We start from the raw sequence: 22,158 nt of genomic DNA, 5'->3' as shown, positions 1-22,158 counted from the left end.
ATTGGGGATTTTCTTTCATTCTCCAAAGAATGGCAGTGGCTTAATACGGATACGTAAATACTATATTTAAGTTAAAGCCATAGTCGTGAAATTGAAATTCGTGCGTGACTGCCAATGACGTCAGTTGTAGCTTGCCATAACCAAGCCTTCAATAGTTTGCTAGATCCATTTTACTCCTTTTGCGGAACTTTTGCCCCGTAATATTTCTATATCCCACAAGCACTTGTTTCTAGAACTACGTATGCTCCCAGTTATATCTCCAAATTATTTCTCACGTAATTGCCGCATCAGAAGTGACCACCTCGTAATTCTTTGTATTTTGGTGTTTTGTATTGTATTATTTTAAACTATCCCTAGTAATCCTCCAATTCTTTTCTCCTTATCAAGCATTATAGACATCATCATCCTCTCTACTACTAGCTCCAAATATTGAGTGCTTTAATTTTCTCTGACTGAATTAACATTACTTATTCTATTTATCTGACTTAGGGATATCCAAAAATATTACTTTCGTTCTGAAACTCTGGACAGTACTAGTCTGCTGATGTGCTATTTATAATTTTTAACCTTGAGAAGTGGCCTTTTCGAAAATAAATTGAGAAAAATGTGTCAGGTTGCACCGTGAATGAGCCCTAGAAGAAGGCCAGAAGGCAACTAGCGGTCATGATCAATTTTCCTGCGGTCTGTGTTTCTGTTCTTTTAATAAAAGAATAAGTAAAGGTGGACAGAGGTGAGAAGTGGTTAAAAAGGAATCGAGAAAAATGGCAACGGTTTCAACGGAAGAGGGCCAAATGCTGAACCCCACAGAGGATCAGAGTCATTTTTTTACGCTTTCGCCTATAATATATTCTCTATCCGCAGACATTGATTCATCTCATCGATATTTCCGTTTCTCCCTTTCTAGTTTCACCATTTGACCAGTGCCAAAAATAGCATTTTATAGAATATACTTTGATTAGTATTGCTTCCTTTTATTTTTCTTGAGTTCTTGTCCTCCAGAAAAGCTTTCTTAGAAAATAAAATAGTGGAAGGAAAGAGATGAAGTAGAAAAAGAGCGATTTTTGGTTGTACAAGTCCACGATCGAGGGCTGATCAAAGTCTGAATATAGGTTTGGATTTTCTTTCCTCATCATATTCTCTATTCTACAGTTATGCGTAATGTGAGCAATACTATTCGATAACGGACATGCCAGACGTAGTGATCTAATGTTATTTCTTAAGTCCTGATCCTTAATATTTTGATAGGTATTTGAGGAACAGAGCTGAGTATAGTCCAAGGTGGACAGGAATTATTGCTTATATTTTCAGTAAATACAATTATTGATTTATTCGTTACCTAATTTTTACCGTTGATCCACGTTTCCGATCAAACTGTGGATCGGCATATCCAAACATATCATAATTAGCTACAATCATAACGCCACTGCTTTTTTGGTGTGGGCGAAGTGCTGGAAATCAAGAAGTGTTTTTGTTGAAAAGCAGTTGAGTAGAAGATTGGGAAGCCCATTGCTGACTGGAAAGGAAGATGGTCTGAAGACAAGTAGGCGAGGAAGAGGAAAGGCCGGGAAGCAGATGGGCAGAAGAGATGAAAGACGACCCTTTTAATGAAAAGTCACTGCTGCCACTTAGCATTAATTGCGATGTTCATTTGGAATTCTCTTTTACCGACGCTTCGCACGGGAAGGAGGGTTGGAAGCGTGAAGGGAGATGTGGGAGCATTTGTTGGGTTGAGGGATATGTGAGGCGCTGAAGATATTCCGGGTGGGGGTTGAATGGAAAGGGCCGTGAGGTTTTAAACAGGGGTTCGGGGGATGTTATGGGGGTTGGGGAGGGAGGGTGGGATTGGTTTTGAAGGAAGCGACGTCTGCTCCGGCAAGTGAGCAAGAAAGGCAGATGTTCCCATCCCTGATTTTCAAATCACAGTCAAGGTGGAGCATCTCCCAGGGTTTTGTGAGGTTGGTTAGATTTTTTATTCTCTCTCCCCTCTCTTCACCACCACCCTTCAAGATGAAGGAAAGGCTCCGGAATAAATGAATGTGAGGAGCGTGAAACGCGAGGGGGTTAGGTGGTTTTTTTTTGGAGGGAGTGAAAGTGGGTGGGAGCCAAATAAAAGCGGGGAGAATGAAATTTGCGTAAGTCAAGTTTGAAAGGAGACGGGCAGTGAGTTGAAGTGGTATGGCCTTGTTTTAGGATCCCTTAGCAGAGATGATATTGTGGGGCAGGTCTGGAAGATGTGGGGTAATATGCTGTAATGGAAAACAAAGGAATACGTTTTCGGGGCATGAGTAGGGCACAACCTACCATGTTAGCGGTCACAGTTATCCTTATGGTGTGTTATCTTCATTACTGGTAATATTTACGAGTGAGAGTTACAATATTTAGTGGGAAATGAACCACATATGTGGATTGAATGCAAAGTTGTAGTACTATAATAAGGTTCATACTCAATTTTATTTTGTTCCCCTTAATAGCGATAAGAATTAGCCGTAGGGTGTATTATTTTCATCACTAGCAATATTTACGAGTCAGATTAAAAATATTTAGTCAAAAATGAACACCTTGCATAGATAGAATTCAAATTTGTTATAATATGATGAGCTTCATACTAAATTTAATTTTGCTTTCCTCTCATATCCCTCTACAGTGAATCGATAATATAGCTTTAGTCATTGAAATAGCCTTTTCACCTTGTTATGTTCGGGGGTGGCTTTTGTTTCAACCTCCTATCGCTCATCAAAAACACCGTACAAGCCACATGCGGGTAATGCGAAGTTTGGGCACTTACGCGTCCTTTTTACCACACCCTCAAGTCATTTCTGACCGTAAGTTGTAGGTTTAAGGTTAGTAGCAATCTTATTAACTACACAGCCTCAATTTATTCTCTCATCGAGTGTGCATGGCGGAAAGAGGGCCAGAAAACTTGCCGAATGGCTTCAGCATAGACATGCTTTGAACTTTATGCCGATAAAAGAGAATTTTTCTAATGAACTGTGGGTAGAGTGGGAAACCGTGTGAAAAATTATGCCCATTCCCATTCAAGAGTAGACATGCTGACTTCTGGAAGTGTTCTGATCCATGACAACGCCCGTCATTTCTGCGCTGATGCAGCCCAACTGCTCCTTGAGCAATTTCAATGGGACATTTTCAATCACTCGCCGTGCAATTTCGACATAGTGCCGTGTGACTTCCATCTTTACGCTGACATGAAGATGTGGCTAGGAGGGAACCGTTATCAAACGGGCGATGAGCTTCAGGGGAAAGACCAAATTAATTGGAAGTCATTGGCGGTAACATCTTATGATGAAGGCATAGTAAAGCTTGTCCTCAGAGCGACTAACTCTTCAATCGCCGAGGCGATTATGTCAAAAGGATACCACAAGTATCTCAACATTTTGCAATGAAATAATTTTTCATCAATAACTCCGCCTTCTGTTCACAATCCATCAGGGGTTAAAAAAACGGCCCTCATAGATTAGATGCAAAAAAAAATGTATGATTGTATGGTAATTTGAAGAGTCTAATTGGAGATTCGGATATTCTAAGCTGAAATGGGGACACATTAGAGAAATGAAAACAATGTTTATCCCCTTTTTTATAATAAACAGTCCAAATCGGTGGACATTCGGTGAAAATGATAATTTTTAAAATTACCTTCATACGGATTCATACCCAAATTTCATATCCAAATGAGGCTTCATACGGAGGAATCAGAACTTCAACGATTCAGATTAATCATAAAGTTATGCAGAACATTGAAACAGTCAAATTAAACCTAGTTACAGAAATGGTTACAGTTATCTCTCCTGTTTGACCAATAATATATCTTTCATAATAATTAAGAATAGAATTTAGTACGGGAATAATTTACTGAATGTATGAATAATTGAATGCAGATGGAAGTGAAAAAAATAAATATTTATACTAAACTGGAAGGATGAACGAAATAAATGGATTAAAGCAATTATAAAGTGATGCAAAGAAGCTTGTGCATCAACATTAATATTTTAGCGTTAATAAAATATAAAATATTATTGACCACGGTGAGGCTTTTTTCTTCAAAATGTGACAGTAACCTTATTACATATTGAAATGAATTGTATTTTCCCCAAAAGTACGTTTCAGTATTTCATCATTTTCCATCAAAGGTATCGAGCTTCTGTATGCTCTGAGTAGGAAGGCGTAAAAATTTTGTAGTTATTACATTGACGGCAGGAAATATTTATATTTTACTCAGGGTGGCATGGTGATGAAAGAGGTAAACCTACGCAGTCACAGTTGTTCTATTTTTGAAAATGGTACTCGCAATTTAGGAAAAAGTATGGAATAAGGAAGAACGGACACTGACGTTTGATTATACATTTGGTTAGACAAGGAAAAGGGAAAGGAGCGTAAAGTGAAAATGTTTTCTTGTTGACGGACAACCAGAAATGATATTCCGAGGAGCTAACACGGGGAGAAAAAGGCAGGATGAGGAAAAACACCTCAGAAACTTGGAAAATTATTTTTTGAAATGCAAAATTGGATTTTAACATTAATATATGCATAGCAGGAGTTTTATAGGGTAAATAAGATCACTAAGGCATAATAAATATGTTCTGATGATGTATTCACAAAGGTTTAATAGAAATTCTCTCATTTTTAGCTCGGAGTTACTCACTTAGTTTGTTTTCTAACGTGTACCTGCATGGCAGGTAAAGGAAAAATTTAAAACGTGAACGAATACAATTATGCATTTAAGGAAATTCTAAAATAAGTATGGTAAATTATTTTAACCTTCAATTATTACATGTAGATGAAGTTCCAAGAAATTGGCTGCCATAAACAAAAATGTACGGCAAGAATGAGTTAGTGTTTACTTTTTCGATCTCCCCTTGCAATCTTTGTTGAAAGATCATGTCATCCTCAAGTCACAATAATGAGCCGTCGGATTTATTTCAGATACGCGATTAAAAACTTACAATCGTTTGAAAAATCGAAGAAACCAGAACACCTTCTTTCACTCTTTTTTCATACTTTATGTGCGAAATATTCACTAACATAGGTAAACATTCTTTAAAATATACTGTGGTCCATTTGCATATATCAATCCTTAAAGTATAATCTCTGTTGAAACTACTTAAAAACTCCTGTTCTCTGATGAAGAATTTTAATGTGCTTTGCGATATAAGTTTATAAATTGACACGAGCTACTTTCTAGCTCTATCGATGTAGAAAAGTATTTTTTTGTAAATTACAAGTTAATATTGCTGCCCACGAAATAATAAATTAACATGCGTAAATCTATTTTTAAAGATGAATGTGTGATTTATCTGTTGTCTGAAGCGATTTTGTTATTTCTCTGCACATTTTGGTTTCTTTTACATGCATACTTTATTGTTTCATTGCAATACACTTTCTGTTTCTTATCACCTCTCGGCCCTGTCTGTCCTGTCTCTCAATAGTTATTGTAGTGCTTACGCATATTTTAAGTTATGTTTTGTTAGAATAGGATGATTCCGTTGTGCACTCTTTGATTTAGCTTCTGTGTGTTTTTACCGATGTGTCACCATTTACAACAGGACTAAATGTCATATTTACTCTTTTAGGAACGAAGTACCAGTCCAACCTGAACGAGATCGACAAGTCAGAACGAAAATCTTCCCAAGAGTCGGGAAAAGGTGTTCACTACGACTGGCCACAAAGTGACAGCGTTTGTGAGTACTAATATTTTTTCAATACGTCTTTCATTACATATTACATGATTTTGTTGCATTCTTGACACTTTTTTTATGTAAGTATTTTTGATTTGCATTCCTTGGCCTCATGTTTGCATGTTTGGTTGCTCGTTAGAACTTACTTTTGCTCTCTGAGATGCAGTAGCGGATACAGAAATATACTCAAGGGGGGGGGCGCATAGGATGTCTTGAGCTACCTTTACTTTTATCGCAATAAAAAATTAATCAAGCCACTTTGCGAAGTTGAAGAAAGTTTTATGTAAACTAATTATACACGTATATAAGACAATATCTTACGATATAAAAAAGTTGTAATTGTGGTTCTACAATGTTCGGCAATGGGGGCGCGCCCCCTGCGCCCCACATCTGTATCCACCACTGCTGAGATGCTGAAACAGTAATATACCGTTGCTTATTGAAGCACCGCACCTAATGTGAATTTTATCCTGCCTAAGTCGATTTGGCTAATCAAGAGTACTATTTTTAACCTTGGAATTTAGCTTTACATCCTTGTTTCCAAGATAAGTTGCGCTCAAAATATCTCCTGATACCGTGTATACGGTACCGTGATTACTTTTGGTTCCAATATTATATATTTAATTCACAACCTGCGAATTGGTTGTTATAGGAGCTTTATTAGTAGGAATATGTGGATGAAAGCCCGTGCTGTTAAGCAAGATGCATATCCGTATTCTATTTTCTTCCAAGAAATAGTAACCGTATCCATTTCATCAGTCTTCTTTCACCATTGACGTAAATCTTCAACCTGGGCACTTTGATTGTTATGGAAGTTAATTAATGACGGTACTTCTTCTCAGTTTGAGCAAATCTAAGCCATTTATATTCGAATATATGTGGGTATTGTTTTGCCTCCGTGATGTCATTATAAACATCAGGTAGTCCCGCCAATTTTTCCTCTTCACGGCACTCTAATGTTGATTTTTTACGTATTGCTATGTGTATTAACTTTCTTCTCTGCCGAATTCTTCTGCATCATAAAAGCATACCTTCTCTATTGACATTTAACGCCATCTCATCTTCTTTCCGGGATGTTTGGTTGGAGTTTACGTAATTCCATTACGCCTGGGGAGGAGCTTAGCTACTGATACTAAAATGAACCAAATATGACCTATGAAGTCTAAGGTGATGAGCGATCATACTTTACCCATACTCTCTTCCCCTGACTTCAACTGGCTATTAGGTTAAATATGAGGGGGAATCAATGAAACAAATAAGGTATGTGTGATAGGAATCTGATGCAGACCCTTCTAGCTATGAAGTGCAATCTAGTACGCTCGATCGGAATGGTATTATACCGATTTAGGTATACCTAGACTAGCCACGGTGGTGACTTAACGGAGTCACCCGCAATGTACAATTGTGCGAAAAATCCACCGAGAAAACATATTCGCATTGACCGGGATTCGAACTCGGATCCATCGTTTCCGGCTCCGGCCGAGTACTTAGTCACTTGAGCCGGTTGAGGAAATTTTAGGACTATACCATTTTAAACCAATTTCATATTTATAGGAGAGCTAATTTGGTACATCAAATGCAAATATTAGTTAGTTTCAATGAACTTTATTTCATACGTCATTAGTTACTACGTTTAATCATATAACCATTTAAAAGTCTCTGCTCTCCCAGTTTTCTTATTCTCTTACGTATATCTTCTATTTTTACCAGCCCGCAATCCTTTTTTACTAATCTTAAGTTAATATTGGTTTGGGTGGCGGATTCACATTGTCACATACTTTCATGAGGCTTAATATGAACGGATGTAAGCCAATGGCTATAATGACATCTAGATAAGCGTGCGCCCTTGATATTTGGCGTTTTTGAGGCTCTAACACAATTTTATTCGTACAATATTTTGATAAAAGGCAGCTCCTGCTGCTTTTACGGTATAATTATAAAATTTAAGTCACTCTTTTCTTATTTTTCTATGTAGGACGATTTTTCTTCCTTCTTTTACTGGTCCACCGCTTATGGTTTGGTTGGTTTCACCGCCGCGTAGGTTTTGGTTGAATCCTGATCTATCCTATCATTGTATCCATTTCAATGAATTTCAGAAGCATGTTAAAAATATTTTTACGCGCAAAACTATAATAATATATTACTGGTAAATATTATGTTGCTTTTATGCATATTAAAACCTGCTGTCTACGTTGAAATCTGTAAATAATTTTACTTTTTTCTATCATTTCTCTACAAATCATACATATTTTTAGTTTTACCTCCCTTCCCCGACAATTTACGCTATCCGAATCATTGCTTCATTTAATTGACATAAAGTTATGATGAAAAGACAGTTTATGCCTCTTTTACGTTGCAGACTAAAACGTCTATAGAATATTTTCCCCATTTTTCTCCCCAGAACGAATATTCTTTCTCCTTTTTATATCGGTCCGCACCCCTCCTCCTACTTTCGACGTCTGACGTCACCCCAAGCCCGCTTCCGTAGGCTACGGAGGGGGGGGGGGCGGAGTTATATACTTCCTTCACGCCTGATACGAACGGATCTATTGGATTCGCCGTGACGGCTCCGCTCCGGAGGTTGAAGCGGGGAGGTCGCTTCCGGATGAGGAGTCTTGCGGGCCAGCGCGCGGTGCGAACAAAAGGGGTTGGATAGTCGGGGGTTGGAGTCGAGGAAATGCATATGGGACAAGTTTCCCATTCGCATACACTTTTCTGGAACATTTTCTCCCTTTTTTTTTTGGAGGAGAGACGACGCGACTCCTTCGTGTGGAAGGAATCTCCCGCGATTTAGGTAGTGCGAAACAACAAATGCCGCGGCGACAAAAGATGTTAAGCGAAGCGAAGATTGCTTGAGACTTAATGATGTAGGCATCGTTCTGCAGTTCTATTTTCACTTTATTCTTTTGAGAGGTGACTCAAGATACCGTGTAAGAGAGCATTCGTGGAACCCTATCTGGAGATCCACTTTTTTTCAAGCGCTTGTGCAGATGCCTGCATTCCGATGCAATTTTGATGATTTTATGGATTTGATATTCATTTCTGTGTCCTGTTGCCATTCTGATAAATGTAAGAATGTATTATTCTTTTATATTTGTTATATATATTAGCTAAAATGTCTTGAAGAAATTGCAATCCAATTCCATAATAAGTTACACGTAATGAACTTAACGATATAGGCATCACGGGTCTTGAATCGTTTTGCATTTATATTTTTACTTTATAATTTTGAATTGTTAATCAAGATACCGTGTAAGAGAGCATTCGTGGTACCCCACCTAAAGTTCCACTTTTTTTCAAGCGCATTTGCAGATGCCTGCGGACCGATGCAATTCTGGTGAATGTATGGAAGTAATATTCACTCCTGTATTCCAATGTAACTTTGATGAATATGTTTATGTAATATTGATATATATTTTCTACATGTACTAACGACGATTTCTCGAGGAAGATGAAATTTAAGGAAATTTTGTGTCAATTGTTTGCAATAAATTATGCATATACCTGTATTCCGATGTAATTCCGATGGATGTAAGCATGTGATATTCATTCATGCTTGATGCATATATTAATTTAGGTGTCTTAAAAGAAAAGAAGTTATAGTGCATAGTTTATTCCGTATAATTAACAGACATTGATTTACGATTTCCTTTCAACTATTTTTTTATGGCTTCCAAAGCAGCTTATTATATACATTTGATTTTCTTGTGTGTTCTTTATGCACGGTTAATTTTGTTCGTGAGATAAGGTGGCCTCCATAAAAATCCTTACCATGGTATACTAGCGGCCTTGGTGTAATCGAGTAGGATCGTGATATTGCTTATCATATCATTCTGCCATGAGGAAAATCCTTTTTACATCTGTTATTTTCTGTACCAATGAACAAATTTCATTCCTAATCCAACTCAAAGTCCAAAAACTCAATCGCAATTCAAATTTATACAAAAGCAACATAATTTTTCTTGAAGAATACCCTCCATATTTATAGCAGTTATAAATTTTTTGTTGCATGCACTGAAGAGCAAAGATTATAACCCAGCATATTGCGGTCAATTTTAGTTTTGTTTCAGTTCTCACATTTTTAATCATATTTCATCTTATAGCGAAGCAAAAATTAATTCGCTTTTAAGATGCTGAGGTAGGAAACTTTGAAAGATTAAGAGGAAGAGCAGTTGCTGAGGTGTGACGTGGAGAGATTTGGAAAGTGGATTACCTTTAGGCGGGGAAAGGAGATATGTGAACTGTGGAAAGTAAGTTGGAGGAGTGGAAGGAAGTTTTTTCCTCCGAAAGTTTCGACTCTCGTGTTCCGAGATTTCGACCTCAGAGACGTCCAATTTTCTTGTGTTTTTCGCCCTATCTCCCTCCCGTTGGCACCCAATCCGAATCCATCTGCACTTTTCTCGCGCGGACGATGCTATAAACCCCCACTTTTTCCAACCCAACCTCTTTGCAACTTACATTCCTCAACACCCATTTTTTCTCCCTCGCCGATTCCCATCATATCTCACTGCCCCTACCCTTTAGCGTAGTTCCTCATCTCTGCGAGCACTCTCATAAAAATCTTTCATAACTCCTACGACCAAGTCTTTGCCTAGCGTTCGTCAAGTTTTTCCTTTAGTTCATCTTTTCATGAGCTCTCTCCTCTCCACTCCTTCTACATACTCGTCGTCTCTCTCTCTTAAACAGCACATTGGAATTTAAATTGTGACATTAACAAGAATAATTCAATTCAAAAATGGCAAACAATTTGTATGGAAACAAAAAAATAGTAGAACACAGCGGATTTATCAGATGGAATGGTGCTGAAATTGAGATATAAAACTATTGCGTAAGTCGACTATATCAAAAGTAGGGTGGTAAATCCTCACAGCTTGCAAATTTGCTGGAGTTTAATCGAGCGTTGAATAAAGTCTTGATTACGTGATACATTTGCGTACCGTAGTTAATACGTAGATGTATTAGCGAGAGGACGCAGCTAAGCCTCGCGTAACCACTTAACTATGAATGAATAGGTAACGGAACTTGTTCTCAATTCGTTCATCCATTCCACATTTGCTCACACGGATTAATATATAGCTTAAAAAAGCCTTTTTAGGGCAATTTTTATTCTTTTTGATCTTTTCTAAGTAGTATTAAGTAAAAGTTCAGCAATTCCGCCCCTCCCGTAGTAAAAATACGTGGTATGACATTAAATATTACAAATCTGTTCTTCGTGAAATGCTTCTTTGCTTCATTTTAACACGGTATAGTACAGAATATGATTCAAAAACTTAGATTCGGCTATGGGAATCGATGTGTATTTCAGAGGTGAAAACCATATGCAGTCATGTATGGGACTTGGAATAATCTGTGGAAAAAAGTTTTATGATTTGGATAGATTAGATATTTTCCTACGAAATACCCTCCCTCATAGGTAAAGGGATACAACGCTGTCTCATGACGAACTAACATTCCCCATCTATTTCCCAAAAATATTATGATCTTCATGCTTGAATTGCCCATATTATACGATGTGATAACCATTCTTAGTATATTTTTGGCGGCTCAGGCCAATGCCTCCTAGAGTAAACTACTACAACTAGAGTTTAATTTAGGAGGCGTTGCGCAGTCGGTGTCTCAGACGGCCAGCACCAGTAGTAAAGAGTTATTATTAATTTTAATGACATAATCACATCACATGTGTTGTGTACAAAACTGCTGTTGCATTCGATATTTTTATGTGAGTTATGTGTGATATCCAGCTGAATTCCATTCAGGCAAATGAACCACAATCAGGGGAAATCACCGATCTTAGCGAATCTTTATAACTGCTTACCTCATTGTTTTCGTGCCCCGTAAATCATTGCTTCCTGGCATACAGATATGCACTCTAAAGTTGCCTATTTTTCAGGATACTTCAACTTTCATTACTTGCTGTTCGGAACCTAAGTCTATTTGATAGCACAGGTACAAGGCCGTGCGTATAGACCCTTAATGTGAGAGAAGAGGTATCGTTTACGAAAATTAATTACATTATACTGCATAGTCAGAATCGTAAAATACAATTTGATTGAAATTAGGTTACGATGTTCGATCGCGTTCCGCAAATTATGCACTTTAGGCATTACTCACCTTAATGTCAAGCACTAGATATTATGTAGATATATCCGTTCACAAGTTCTGAACTATTTGAAATAGCATAAACTATGGAAAATGCGATGAATTATTTTTACATAGATATAGTGGCGTTACAAATTATTGTTTTGCTATTTCACGTCAGATATGGTTTTATGATCACTTAAAGCAATTTATCGTGTATTAAGTATTTTGGTAAATGCCTAATGTTTTGGAGAAGTTAACTCAGTTATCTTTTATATGTATTAGAGCTTCCATGCATATAAAAGTACTGTAAAAATTAAAATGACTGTAAAAGCTAATATCCATTCTTTTCTTTGTTTTTTTTTGGAAGTAACAAATATATCTTAATGACAATGACTGAGAAATGAAAACCCTTGATTTGTTCTTGCAATTCTTGTTTTGGTCAGACAATGGTAAAATAGATTTGACCTAGAATTTAAAGGGCCATTTCCTTTATTTGTGTAAAATGCATATCAGTATGCCGTTTTATTTCATGAGAAACAAATATCTCTTCACTGTTCTTAAAGCGCCTAATTATGGGCGTTGGCGTAGGTAACCTGCTGGAAATTCAAGGCTTACGAAGTTGAAATGCAACAGCTGTGACTCTGATATGTGAAACAGACCGAAGGAAATTCCAAGACCCGAGTGAATGTACGCAGAAAATGCTTTGTTAGCTGGGACAACAAGTCCCCACCGCTTAGTACCTAATTGACGAGGTATACCAAAGTGATTTTGGCGTGAACATTCTGCTCGGCTTGAGGAGCAAGGAGGCCGAATCGTCCCATTGGAAAATAGGAGTTTCACAAGGGACTCAAATTGGGTATTAAGCTCTCGAATGGTACCGAATTCATTGCACTCCCCCACGAAATCCCTTTCACGCTTTGTTACAGAGAATTGAGGAAACAAAACGAAACTCAGCATTTTTATTGCCTTTCCTGCAGTCTTACTCTCACTGTGCGGTAGTATAATTATTTAATTTATTAGGAATAAAAGATGTACTCAGAATTATTGAAATTGTGCGGGTGACTCCGTAAAGTAATCACAGAGGCTAGTCCCGGTATACTTATATGAAACTCATTACTTTTTCTATAGTTGTTTTTGATACAGAATTGCGGGTGCAGGTAATTTTTTGCCTTGGTATTTTCTATATTTAGTAAAGTTTGGCCTAGTTGTTTATCTTTTCGACCTATTCAAGTTGTAGTTAAAGGCATTTATGCTCTGATAAGATTCATCTATTCGTTATAGTTTAGGACTCATGACTTAGCACGTTAGACTTTTATCTCCTGCTCTGTCTAGGGGTCTAGCATAAATTACTAAAATTTGTATTTTTCCCGCATATTTTATGTGCATTATTTTTGGGCTCTTTTATTACGATTTATTGAACACAGCTTTATGTTCATAAAATAAATACACATGTATAAGGTGGGAAGAAATATATATGGAGGTTGTTGTAGCATTTCCCCGCCAGTTTAATTAATATTCTTATATATTAATTGATATTCTATAATGCAAGTACAAGTATATAGCAGCAAGTACTAATCAAATGAAGAACCAACTAATAAATGTAAATTTTAGAGGATTCAGATAGTCTGTGGCGTAAATAGTGATTGCTTTATTTATGCTTTGTAATGCTCATTTTCAAATTTGACTCTTTTGCGCGCGAAACATTAGTTGGTAGGTGTTGGTAGTAAAGTACTGCCTTAACAAATGAAAAAGCCAAAAATATTCTATCCCGTTAATTTATCAAAGAAAAAAGATTGCTCTGCGTCCGACAATATGTGTTCTTTTAAAGGAGGGAGTATTATCTTTTCATGATGGTATGATTTGATAAATCGGTAAGACTTTCTATCACCTTCGGCTTGCCTGTCAAGATTTACGCACGATATTCTCTGACCCGGTGTGCTTTTGTCATGCATTTCCGATTGAGACAGGCTGTTTACGAAATTCCTTCATTCCTCCCCTTCCGTTTAGAACTGCAATCCGTCTTAACCTTATTTCTTTGTTTTGTCTTCAAATCTGTTCTGTTTGTTCATCTGCTTCTCTCTCGTTTCCTTTTTCCTACACCATGTCCTCCGTAGTTCGTTTGTCGCGAAAGAAACTGAATTTGTCTTGTTTGCCTCCACCGTGAATCCTTCCTGTAGTAGGTACACAAGCCTTGTGAGGAAATACACTCGGGGTGGAAGAGGACATCTCCTGTGCTTAACAGGGCCCTGTGTTTAGTCGGAAGAAGCAGAGCTCCCAAAGAGCAGTGAAAATTGAGCATTCAGACGCGTAGAGGAGCAAGTGTTTACCGAGGGGGTTGAGCTAGAAAGATTTGTTAGTGAACTAGTTCCAGTGCATGAAGGTTTGAACAGGAACGTGAGTAGGTACTCGAGAGGATTGAATCCAAGCGTCTTCGTCGTAGGAGGATGTCTCTTATTGCCGCCAGTGGTTTCACTAAAGTTCGTAATGACGGTTTTCGACAGCGAATTTTCAGAGCGAGGCCTTATGCACACACGGATCTTTAGGCGTCTTATACTTTAACCTTATGTTATTATTTACTTGCAGTAGGAATGGAGTTTCCTGCATTCTGGAATAATCATACAATTTACCCATATGTACACTAAAATATTTTATATTGTTAAATTTTTCAAATTTATTTTTATAGCAATCAAATAACGATATGATTACGCTTTGTGCAAGACAAGTAAAAATGAATGAAGATAAACGTATGTATGTATGAATAAAAAAGTATGCATATATGAATGACTCTTGGAAAAGATAAAATCTTTACTAAAATATGAACTCTCTCCAAGCTCTCATTCTACTCCATTGAAATGTTGGTTTTCAGAAAAATAACCTCGTCATTCATTACTAGTCGTGACTTCAAGCTTCTTATCTTCTTTCCGCAATATATCGCTTTGTACCAGCGTCATGAAAAATCGCATGTTTTGCACCCACATAATTACTGCTAAGGCACTCATTGCTTTATCTTTTTCGTTCATTTCTTAGTGCATGAATCCAATTGCAATTGATGTGTGTCACTATGTATATTTTTGGGAAATGTGCATGGAGGATACAAATTATTTTCTCGCTGAAGAATCTGTCAAAATCATAAAGCACCTAACGCATGATTAAGTAATGCATTTTCATGCTTGTTTTTGTACATGTAGGCATCAGTTACTGAGAATGAAATTGCAGTCCTCGTCGCATAAAGATTTTAGAGTGATCTGCATGCATCCTATTTGCACGGGAAGTCCCTCAATATTTTCCGCAAGAAGGCGATACATTTTTCAGAGAAGGATGTATCGCACGTCAAATGCATGCTGGCATCTATAGATCCTACCCTAATGGTTAACCTGACGTTGGAAACAATCGTGATTTGTTCCCTTTCCACAGCGAGGACATCGACGCTGTATCCAGGTGTCTTGCCCATGATCCTGTGCGTCTTGGCCAGTATAGTGATGGCATCGACAGGGTCTCAAGTGTTGCCGGCAGAGGTCGATGGTGTCGTCAGCAAACGTGACCTTATCCTGCCGCCAAGACCCCACCGGACCAGCCGGACGGCCTCGGGCGAGGCTCAGAGGAAACTTGCTGGACTCCGTCCTCTGTCTTTGGAACTTCCCGCTCAAGAGGAAGTCCTGTCTCCCAAGAGGCGGTAGAGGGACGTTGTCCCAACTTATTTGTGACTGATGGACATTGAAAACCTCCTCCTTTTCAAAAAGGCCCGTTCCCCATAATATACCAAACAACCTCCCGGTATTATTACACGCCCAATACAATATACACAAGCTGGAGGCACGACGGTGATACCAGAAAACACAAATGTTAAAACGAAGATGATTGGCTAAGAGGTGCATGTACTCAATGTTCTAACCAAGGGGTTATTTCTGTTACCACTCCTATTTTCTCTCCTTCCTTAAGCATGATTAAATGCATCGGATCTTCCTAACCCCTTTTAAAGTTGAAAAAATATAATAATATTGTATGTTCTTCCAAGAGAAAATTGTGTGCATAAGCCCCTGCATTGAGAGACTTCACCGTAGTCTACGCTGAATGTATGCACCAAGTTTTTACAATTGCTGTTCTGTGCAGTGGTGTTAATCAATACATTGTGCTTCTAAAAGTGATGACCGTATTGAAAAGCTTGAACTGTTGATCAATACTTCTTATTTTCCATCCACCAGAGTGTTCCCCTGAGAATCGTAAAAGCTTTCCCCGAAGACTATGCAAGCATTTAGGTATTTGTGCAGAACCGTAAAAGCGAAAAATCTTTTATATCAAAGAACTATATATACCCGAGAGGTAACTTCGGTGCTGTAGCACATTGTATCCAGCACGTTTTATGTATCCAAAGATGAACTCTACATGGTCTGGTTGTGCTTGGGTCGAGTAAAAAATGATATATATCGAATGCATTGGAATCAATTGGACGTCGCTGGAAAAATTAGACATGGAACTGGGAGGGAAAAATGCAAGAAGCCTCGGCAACCGTCACGGCTGGTGTCATAACACCCCCTGCCACACGCCTTTTTAGGCGGCTTGCGGGGTAGTACGAAGACGTATACCCGTCATGCTGCATCGGTGACGTCATTTCATCACGCCTTCAATTTCGTCCCACTCGCCCAAAGATGGCGCCGGAATTCACGTCATCCGCGCCACCGGCGACGAAGCGGGCGGTTGAGTTACTGGGCGAGCACCTTGCATGTGCAATATGCATGGTTATCCGCGCAGATTCCAATGGATGCATGGCTTGCCGTCTCCTCTCCTGGGACCTCGTGCGAGAGCAGTATTCCGTTTCGCATGTGTGCGCGACCGGTGGAAAACGAGCGAGCTAGCAGAATGAGGGAGGACCCCAAGTGCGCCGGGGAATATAAGGACGTAAAAGCACATCACTGCGTTCGGAAGGGGAGGAGGAAAGATGGGAAAGGTAAAGGTGGATTGGGGATGGTTCGCGTATTTTTATTTTGGCGTGGGAGAAAATTCTAATAGTGGAATGGGGTAGAGTTGAAGGCATGGACCAGTGACAAGGCAGGGAGTCTGAAACTAGGGCACGCTCGCGAAGAGACCAACGGTGAAATTTTGAAGAGCGCGGAGGAAGGCAGAAGAAAGGTGTAGCATGGGATAAAAATAATTATAACAGTGACAAAAGGAGCAAATCTCATTAATCCGTGCCCCCTGGGGAATCTGAAAAGGAGAGTTTTTGGAGTGTGTGCGCGCTAGTACAAATGTGTGCGATGTGAGATTTTGTGACCGTCTGCGTGGGTGCACGGATGCCTCGTGTTGATGACACGAGATGGCGTTGTGGGAGGTTTGAATAGGGAATGGAGGGCAAGGGTATGGAGTCCATCCTTCGCTATGGGCGGAGTGTAGGAGCGGAGACAGGGGAATTTGTTTTTATTTAATTATATTTGAATCGGGGACAGCACAAGTATTTGGTGATGGAAGACGGCATTGGAGGAAAAAGATGGAGGAAGAAGAAACCATTATAAACTTTGTCGACGCCTCTCAAACGAATAAACAAAACAAAATATACGAGTGCATAAGGATAAATACAAATATTTAAGTGAGGGGGAAAAGTTAGGGAGAAGATGAGGAGCTTTTTGGTTTCGACAAGAGAGTGGGATGAGGTCTATTATTATTATTATTTTTTTTAAAGGCAGGAAGAAGGAAAGAAAAAAGCATGGATAGGGTTGGCGGGGTTGCAGTCAGCTCCCGAGTCAAGAGGGGAAAAAGGGAACCAGCGGTTCGCGGAGCAGACTTCATTTTTTTCCGCATTAGCGGGAAGTGAAACGGAAGATTTCATGGGCGGAATTACGATTTGCAGCAGAATAAAAGCAATGGAATGGGGAAACGGGTGAAAAGGAGGAGGGAAAACATGAGAAAATATAATCATGGACTCTTTAGAATAACAATAATGTATTGATAGTCATAATAATATACAAAAAAACATGAAAATGTTCCAATTAAAAGAAGACCAGGTTTAAAACGAGTTTTAAAATAAAAAACAACAATGAAGGAGCTTATAACCATACCAATATATAAATATACTCGTAACTTGTAATAATAGTTGTACAGTGTGAATCTCATAGACAGCGAAAACTGAAATTATTAATATTAAAACCGAACACAAAGAAGAAAAAAATAATTCTGATGAAAAATAAATCAGCTTGGGTGCTTTTCTTGAAGTGCGGGGAAGATTTTCTCGCCTCGCTGCGGGTACGCTTGGACAATGTGGCGTTTCTGTGCAGCCATCCGGGGATGCGAGTCACCACTTGTGGTCTGGTTGGTGAGCCTAACTGCTGTGGCCCGCGGAAGCTACTCGTTTGGAAAATGCCACTGGTCGCGAACAAAGGAGTGACGATGACGGTTGAGAAATTATGGTAAATCTTTGTTCCGCGGCCGTCGTCGGTTCGCTAGAATTGGTATTCTGCTTGGCTAGCGAACCGCAAGATGGCGGGTTACAGCATTTTGCCACCGTGAACGAGTCACGTCAACCAACAACAGAGGTCTCGACAGCAACTGAGTGTGGAATGGAAAAACGACAAAATGGAGACATGGGCTGGAATGAGCTTGTTTTAAAGATGATGTGGGGTGATATTCGTCAATTGTTCGATGGATTTTTATGAATGATCTGGTTAAAATATTAATGTAACAGTTACAGATGTGTGAACCTGTCACAGATCGTCAGAAGAAGTAATATTTGTTTCACTCGGACACTGAGCATCATCCTATTGCCTCTTCAGTATTATTTCCTCCCCAGTATGTGGTTTTGTTATTTTCTCAAGTGTTTCCATGGAACGCATGAAGGAATACTATTGGGGCTCCAGATGTTAGGAGGAATTGTTTGCAAAACCTTTTGTTGCGACAGCGAATGTATGTGAACGACATCGTCACTAAGGAGACCGTATTCTCTAATAGATATAAATGCATCCGTGTGCTTTTCTTACTGGGCCTTATACTCTCTTTCAGAATGATGACTGAGTGACTCATTGTGTGCGCGTTTTGAAATGCTGTTGTTATGCAAATGAGAATTCGTAGTGACAAACAAAGCGTGACATTTTGGGCAAGTGGCGAGTAAAGCTTAGCCCCGGTACTAAATGAGTTATATTTGCGAGTTCTTAATGTGTCTTAGTGATTGAATAAAATTTGTTTCCGGTGGATTAACGTTTGAAGAGACTGAATTACGGGCCTTCGTCGTTTGCCTAGAACATTGGTGAGGCTATGTATGTTTCCAAAGGAGGACATAGTTGTTAAATACTTATCAATTGTATCCAAAGTTGATTGTGCAGTAACTTGATACCCCATAGTATTGCTCGATATTGATTGAATGATGAAAAATTGTGAACATTATCCAAGTATGCTGACTGCTAACACAAAAAATGATTATGCTGCTCTTTTTCCATACATTAGGTACATTTTTGAATCCATTTTTAATTTCATGGATACTTTTTTTTCATCCGGGATCAATATTTTTTACTGAAAAGAAAAACAGAACAACTAATTTCTCAGTTTCTTTAATAGTTCCTCTAAATTGTTCATAAAAACGTATTGCCATTGTGAAATGATGGTAGTTCTTTTGGCATTTGAGATCACCTTTTATGCCAAAGCTCATTGTATTTCTTATCGCCAAATTCAAGGGCAATGGAAGAGCATTATTTCACGTTTGAAAATTCACTAACAAGGCATTTTGAAATGAGATTTGCTCATGAAAGTCTATCTAATGGATAAAAAAGGATATTCCGTTTCTACAAGAACTCTCTTGTAACAACAATGCTTGAATCAAGGACTAAATGGTTCATAAGAAATCATCAGTATTTTCTTTGGGAATAACCGCAAACCTATGATTTCAGCATTTTTCTGAGTGTAATGATTTGAAAAAGAGTATTTTGTATATTTTAAAGGCTCAAGTGATGAAATTTAATATGTGTAATAAAGGTATCCCGAGGATCGGAATGCTAGATGCTAATCCTTATTCATTTCATGTTATTTTGCATATTAATTAGGGTTAGATATTAATCCTAAGTTAGGTATTGGTATTAGAAATTAGGATTTATACAAGTATTAACCGTAGTAGGTAAGATATTTTTGTGATGTGCAATCGTTTGCTTAATATTCTTTGTACATTAATGCCAAAAGCAGTAGTCTTATGTATTTTGTCACGCCTAATTTGGTTTCAATAAGATTTTGCCACGATAATTTCCGTGATTTGATTCACATTCAGAGTTAACCAATGGTGTATGCAATGTTGTAAAAAGAGTTGAAGCAAAAGGATATTATATTTTCATAGAAAATACAATCTGTTGCAGTGTGACGAACAAAATAGAGGTCTTAAAGATAGATTTGAATCAATGTAATTTATGTTGGCTTAACTTTGATGAATCACCTGGTCCAAAGTATTTCTGACTCATGAGTGTACGTTTACATACGAGTCACATTAAAAATCATTGGTAAAAATTTAGTGGGAATAATTGAACGTGATTGTATCCATAATTTACGGCCCTGCGTGATTACTTTAATTCTGTATTTTTGGATCTAAAGGTGTATTATTTTGGGCAATGACGTAAACGTTCTCTGTTTAACTAACCTTTGTCAATCCTGACTGATTATTCGACTAAATTATGACGAAGATGTAATTATAACGTTTAAGGAAAAGTAAGAGATTGGTCAGTTGTTGTAAATGATACCCTCATAACCACTGCTTCCGTGTTAAAACTCAGCGTTATTACAAATTCCAAGTGTACTACATCAGGGGCATAAAAAAAACTTGAACCAACCGTATATTACTGTGACGTAAAAATAAATTACCTATGCTTTGTGAAAAAATAGTCCTGGCCAGCTTGTCCCTTAAGAGCGATATCATATTATCAATTGCTTGCATATAATTAGTTCGTGCGACAAATTTTTACAAAGGAAATAGTAATTTCAAAGTTTATTTTGATGTAATATTCAATGATATATCTTTTACATATTTGTGATTTTTAATTTTTTCAATAGTCTTTCGACTGATTGTTTGAGTTTTAGACGTGTTGAAACTGCATTTTTCTTTTACCTTGCAAATACAAAGGCCACTCGTTTTTTTTATAAAAAAAGGAATAAAATACATTAAAAAAAACTCCGGTGCGTTTGTGGACTAATGTTTATTTTCAGGATTCTTATGCAGGGTAAATGTTACATAAATCATTCAATTTGTCGCCAAATGTAATGACATTACAGTATTATCTAGGTTTCAGCCCTTAATCACGTGAATAAAGTGATGCACATTTCGTCGCATTTATTAATCTGTCATAATGGAACAAATGAGCATTGTATAGTACATTGTGGTAAAAGGTTCCATTTATTTAATGTGGTGATGATGGTGACGTTGTAATTTGAAAAATGATGAATAAATTTTGAGAATATTAAAATCTTATAAAGTGTTGCTTCAGTTACTCTGTTGCTCCTTCCAAAATCTAAAATTAGATGCATGCATGTAAGGTAAGGTGCAAATTCCAAACTTTTTGATATTTTAATGAGCTAAATATTTAGTAATTCTTGGAAATAATCTCCTATTTCCAAACTTTAATTCAGGGAGCACGACTTGAAGAAAGACAAGTTTATCCTATTGCTTAAATTTCACCAATAAAGGAAAATAATTTTCTCACTTTTTTTTACCAAACTGCATTTTTGAAAAAATATTTTCTAACTTACATTTGATTCCTTTATATTGCCGTGTCTCTAGAGAATTTTTTAAATTGAAACTTTTACTCGATTCTTAATACTTCTGATGTAAAGTAGAATTTAGTTCAGAATAGAATTTGATGTTGCATATTAAATAATATTTGCTCGTTGATTTTAACTCGTCAGGCTCCGATGCTTGATTGAGAAAATTTTCGTCAGGTATAACGTATTTGATTAATATGATTTGGTTACTGTCCACATTCTGTGTGTCATAGTAATAAATTAAATTGACATCGAGGCTTTAAAAGAACTGTTTACATAATTGATGATAATCTAGAATTAATTTTCTCTCTTTTGCTGTGAACCAATATTATTTCTTTTAGCATGTAGGAGACCATTGAAGCCGGAAAGAATTAGCTCTAAGATAGATGAATTTAGTCAGAGATATAAGCATGATTGTCATTGATATTTTTGTTACATAGCATTAATTACGATATTGGATGTATTGATAAATCTTCAGAAAAAACAATAGTATCTAATTAAATGATGCATACATGTTGTACAAATTTTGGAAGAGTTTTAGGTCAGAAGGTATGAATGGCGAATCTACAACTACGAGGTATCGTGTAAGCCATCACCAAGGTGTGTGGCACGGGGTTTGTCCTCACCAGAAACGCACCACTCACGCCAGCCTTGATCGGAACTGCGCTCG

At 37.7% G+C, this 22,158-nt stretch overlaps 1 protein-coding gene across 3 annotated transcripts in view; it reads left to right on the top strand.

The window, feature by feature from the left end:
* The window catches only part of LOC124169058 (lachesin-like), an 877,532-nt gene extending 856,334 nt beyond the window's left edge, over positions 1-21,198 (top strand). For all 3 annotated transcript variants that reach the window (XM_046547530.1, XM_046547531.1, XM_046547528.1), the window contains 2 exons: positions 5,586-5,693; positions 15,186-21,198. In XM_046547530.1, the coding sequence (XP_046403486.1) occupies positions 5,586-5,693; positions 15,186-15,448 (371 nt within the window). In that variant the 3' untranslated portion in view covers positions 15,449-21,198. The remainder of the gene's footprint in view (positions 1-5,585; positions 5,694-15,185) is intronic.
* The last annotated feature ends 960 nt before the right edge of the window (positions 21,199-22,158 follow it).

Source organism: Ischnura elegans, chromosome 12 (genome assembly GCF_921293095.1).
Source record: "Ischnura elegans chromosome 12, ioIscEleg1.1, whole genome shotgun sequence".
Lineage (NCBI taxonomy): Eukaryota > Metazoa > Arthropoda > Insecta > Odonata > Coenagrionidae > Ischnura > Ischnura elegans.
This window is presented reverse-complemented; position numbering and strand designations above follow the sequence as displayed.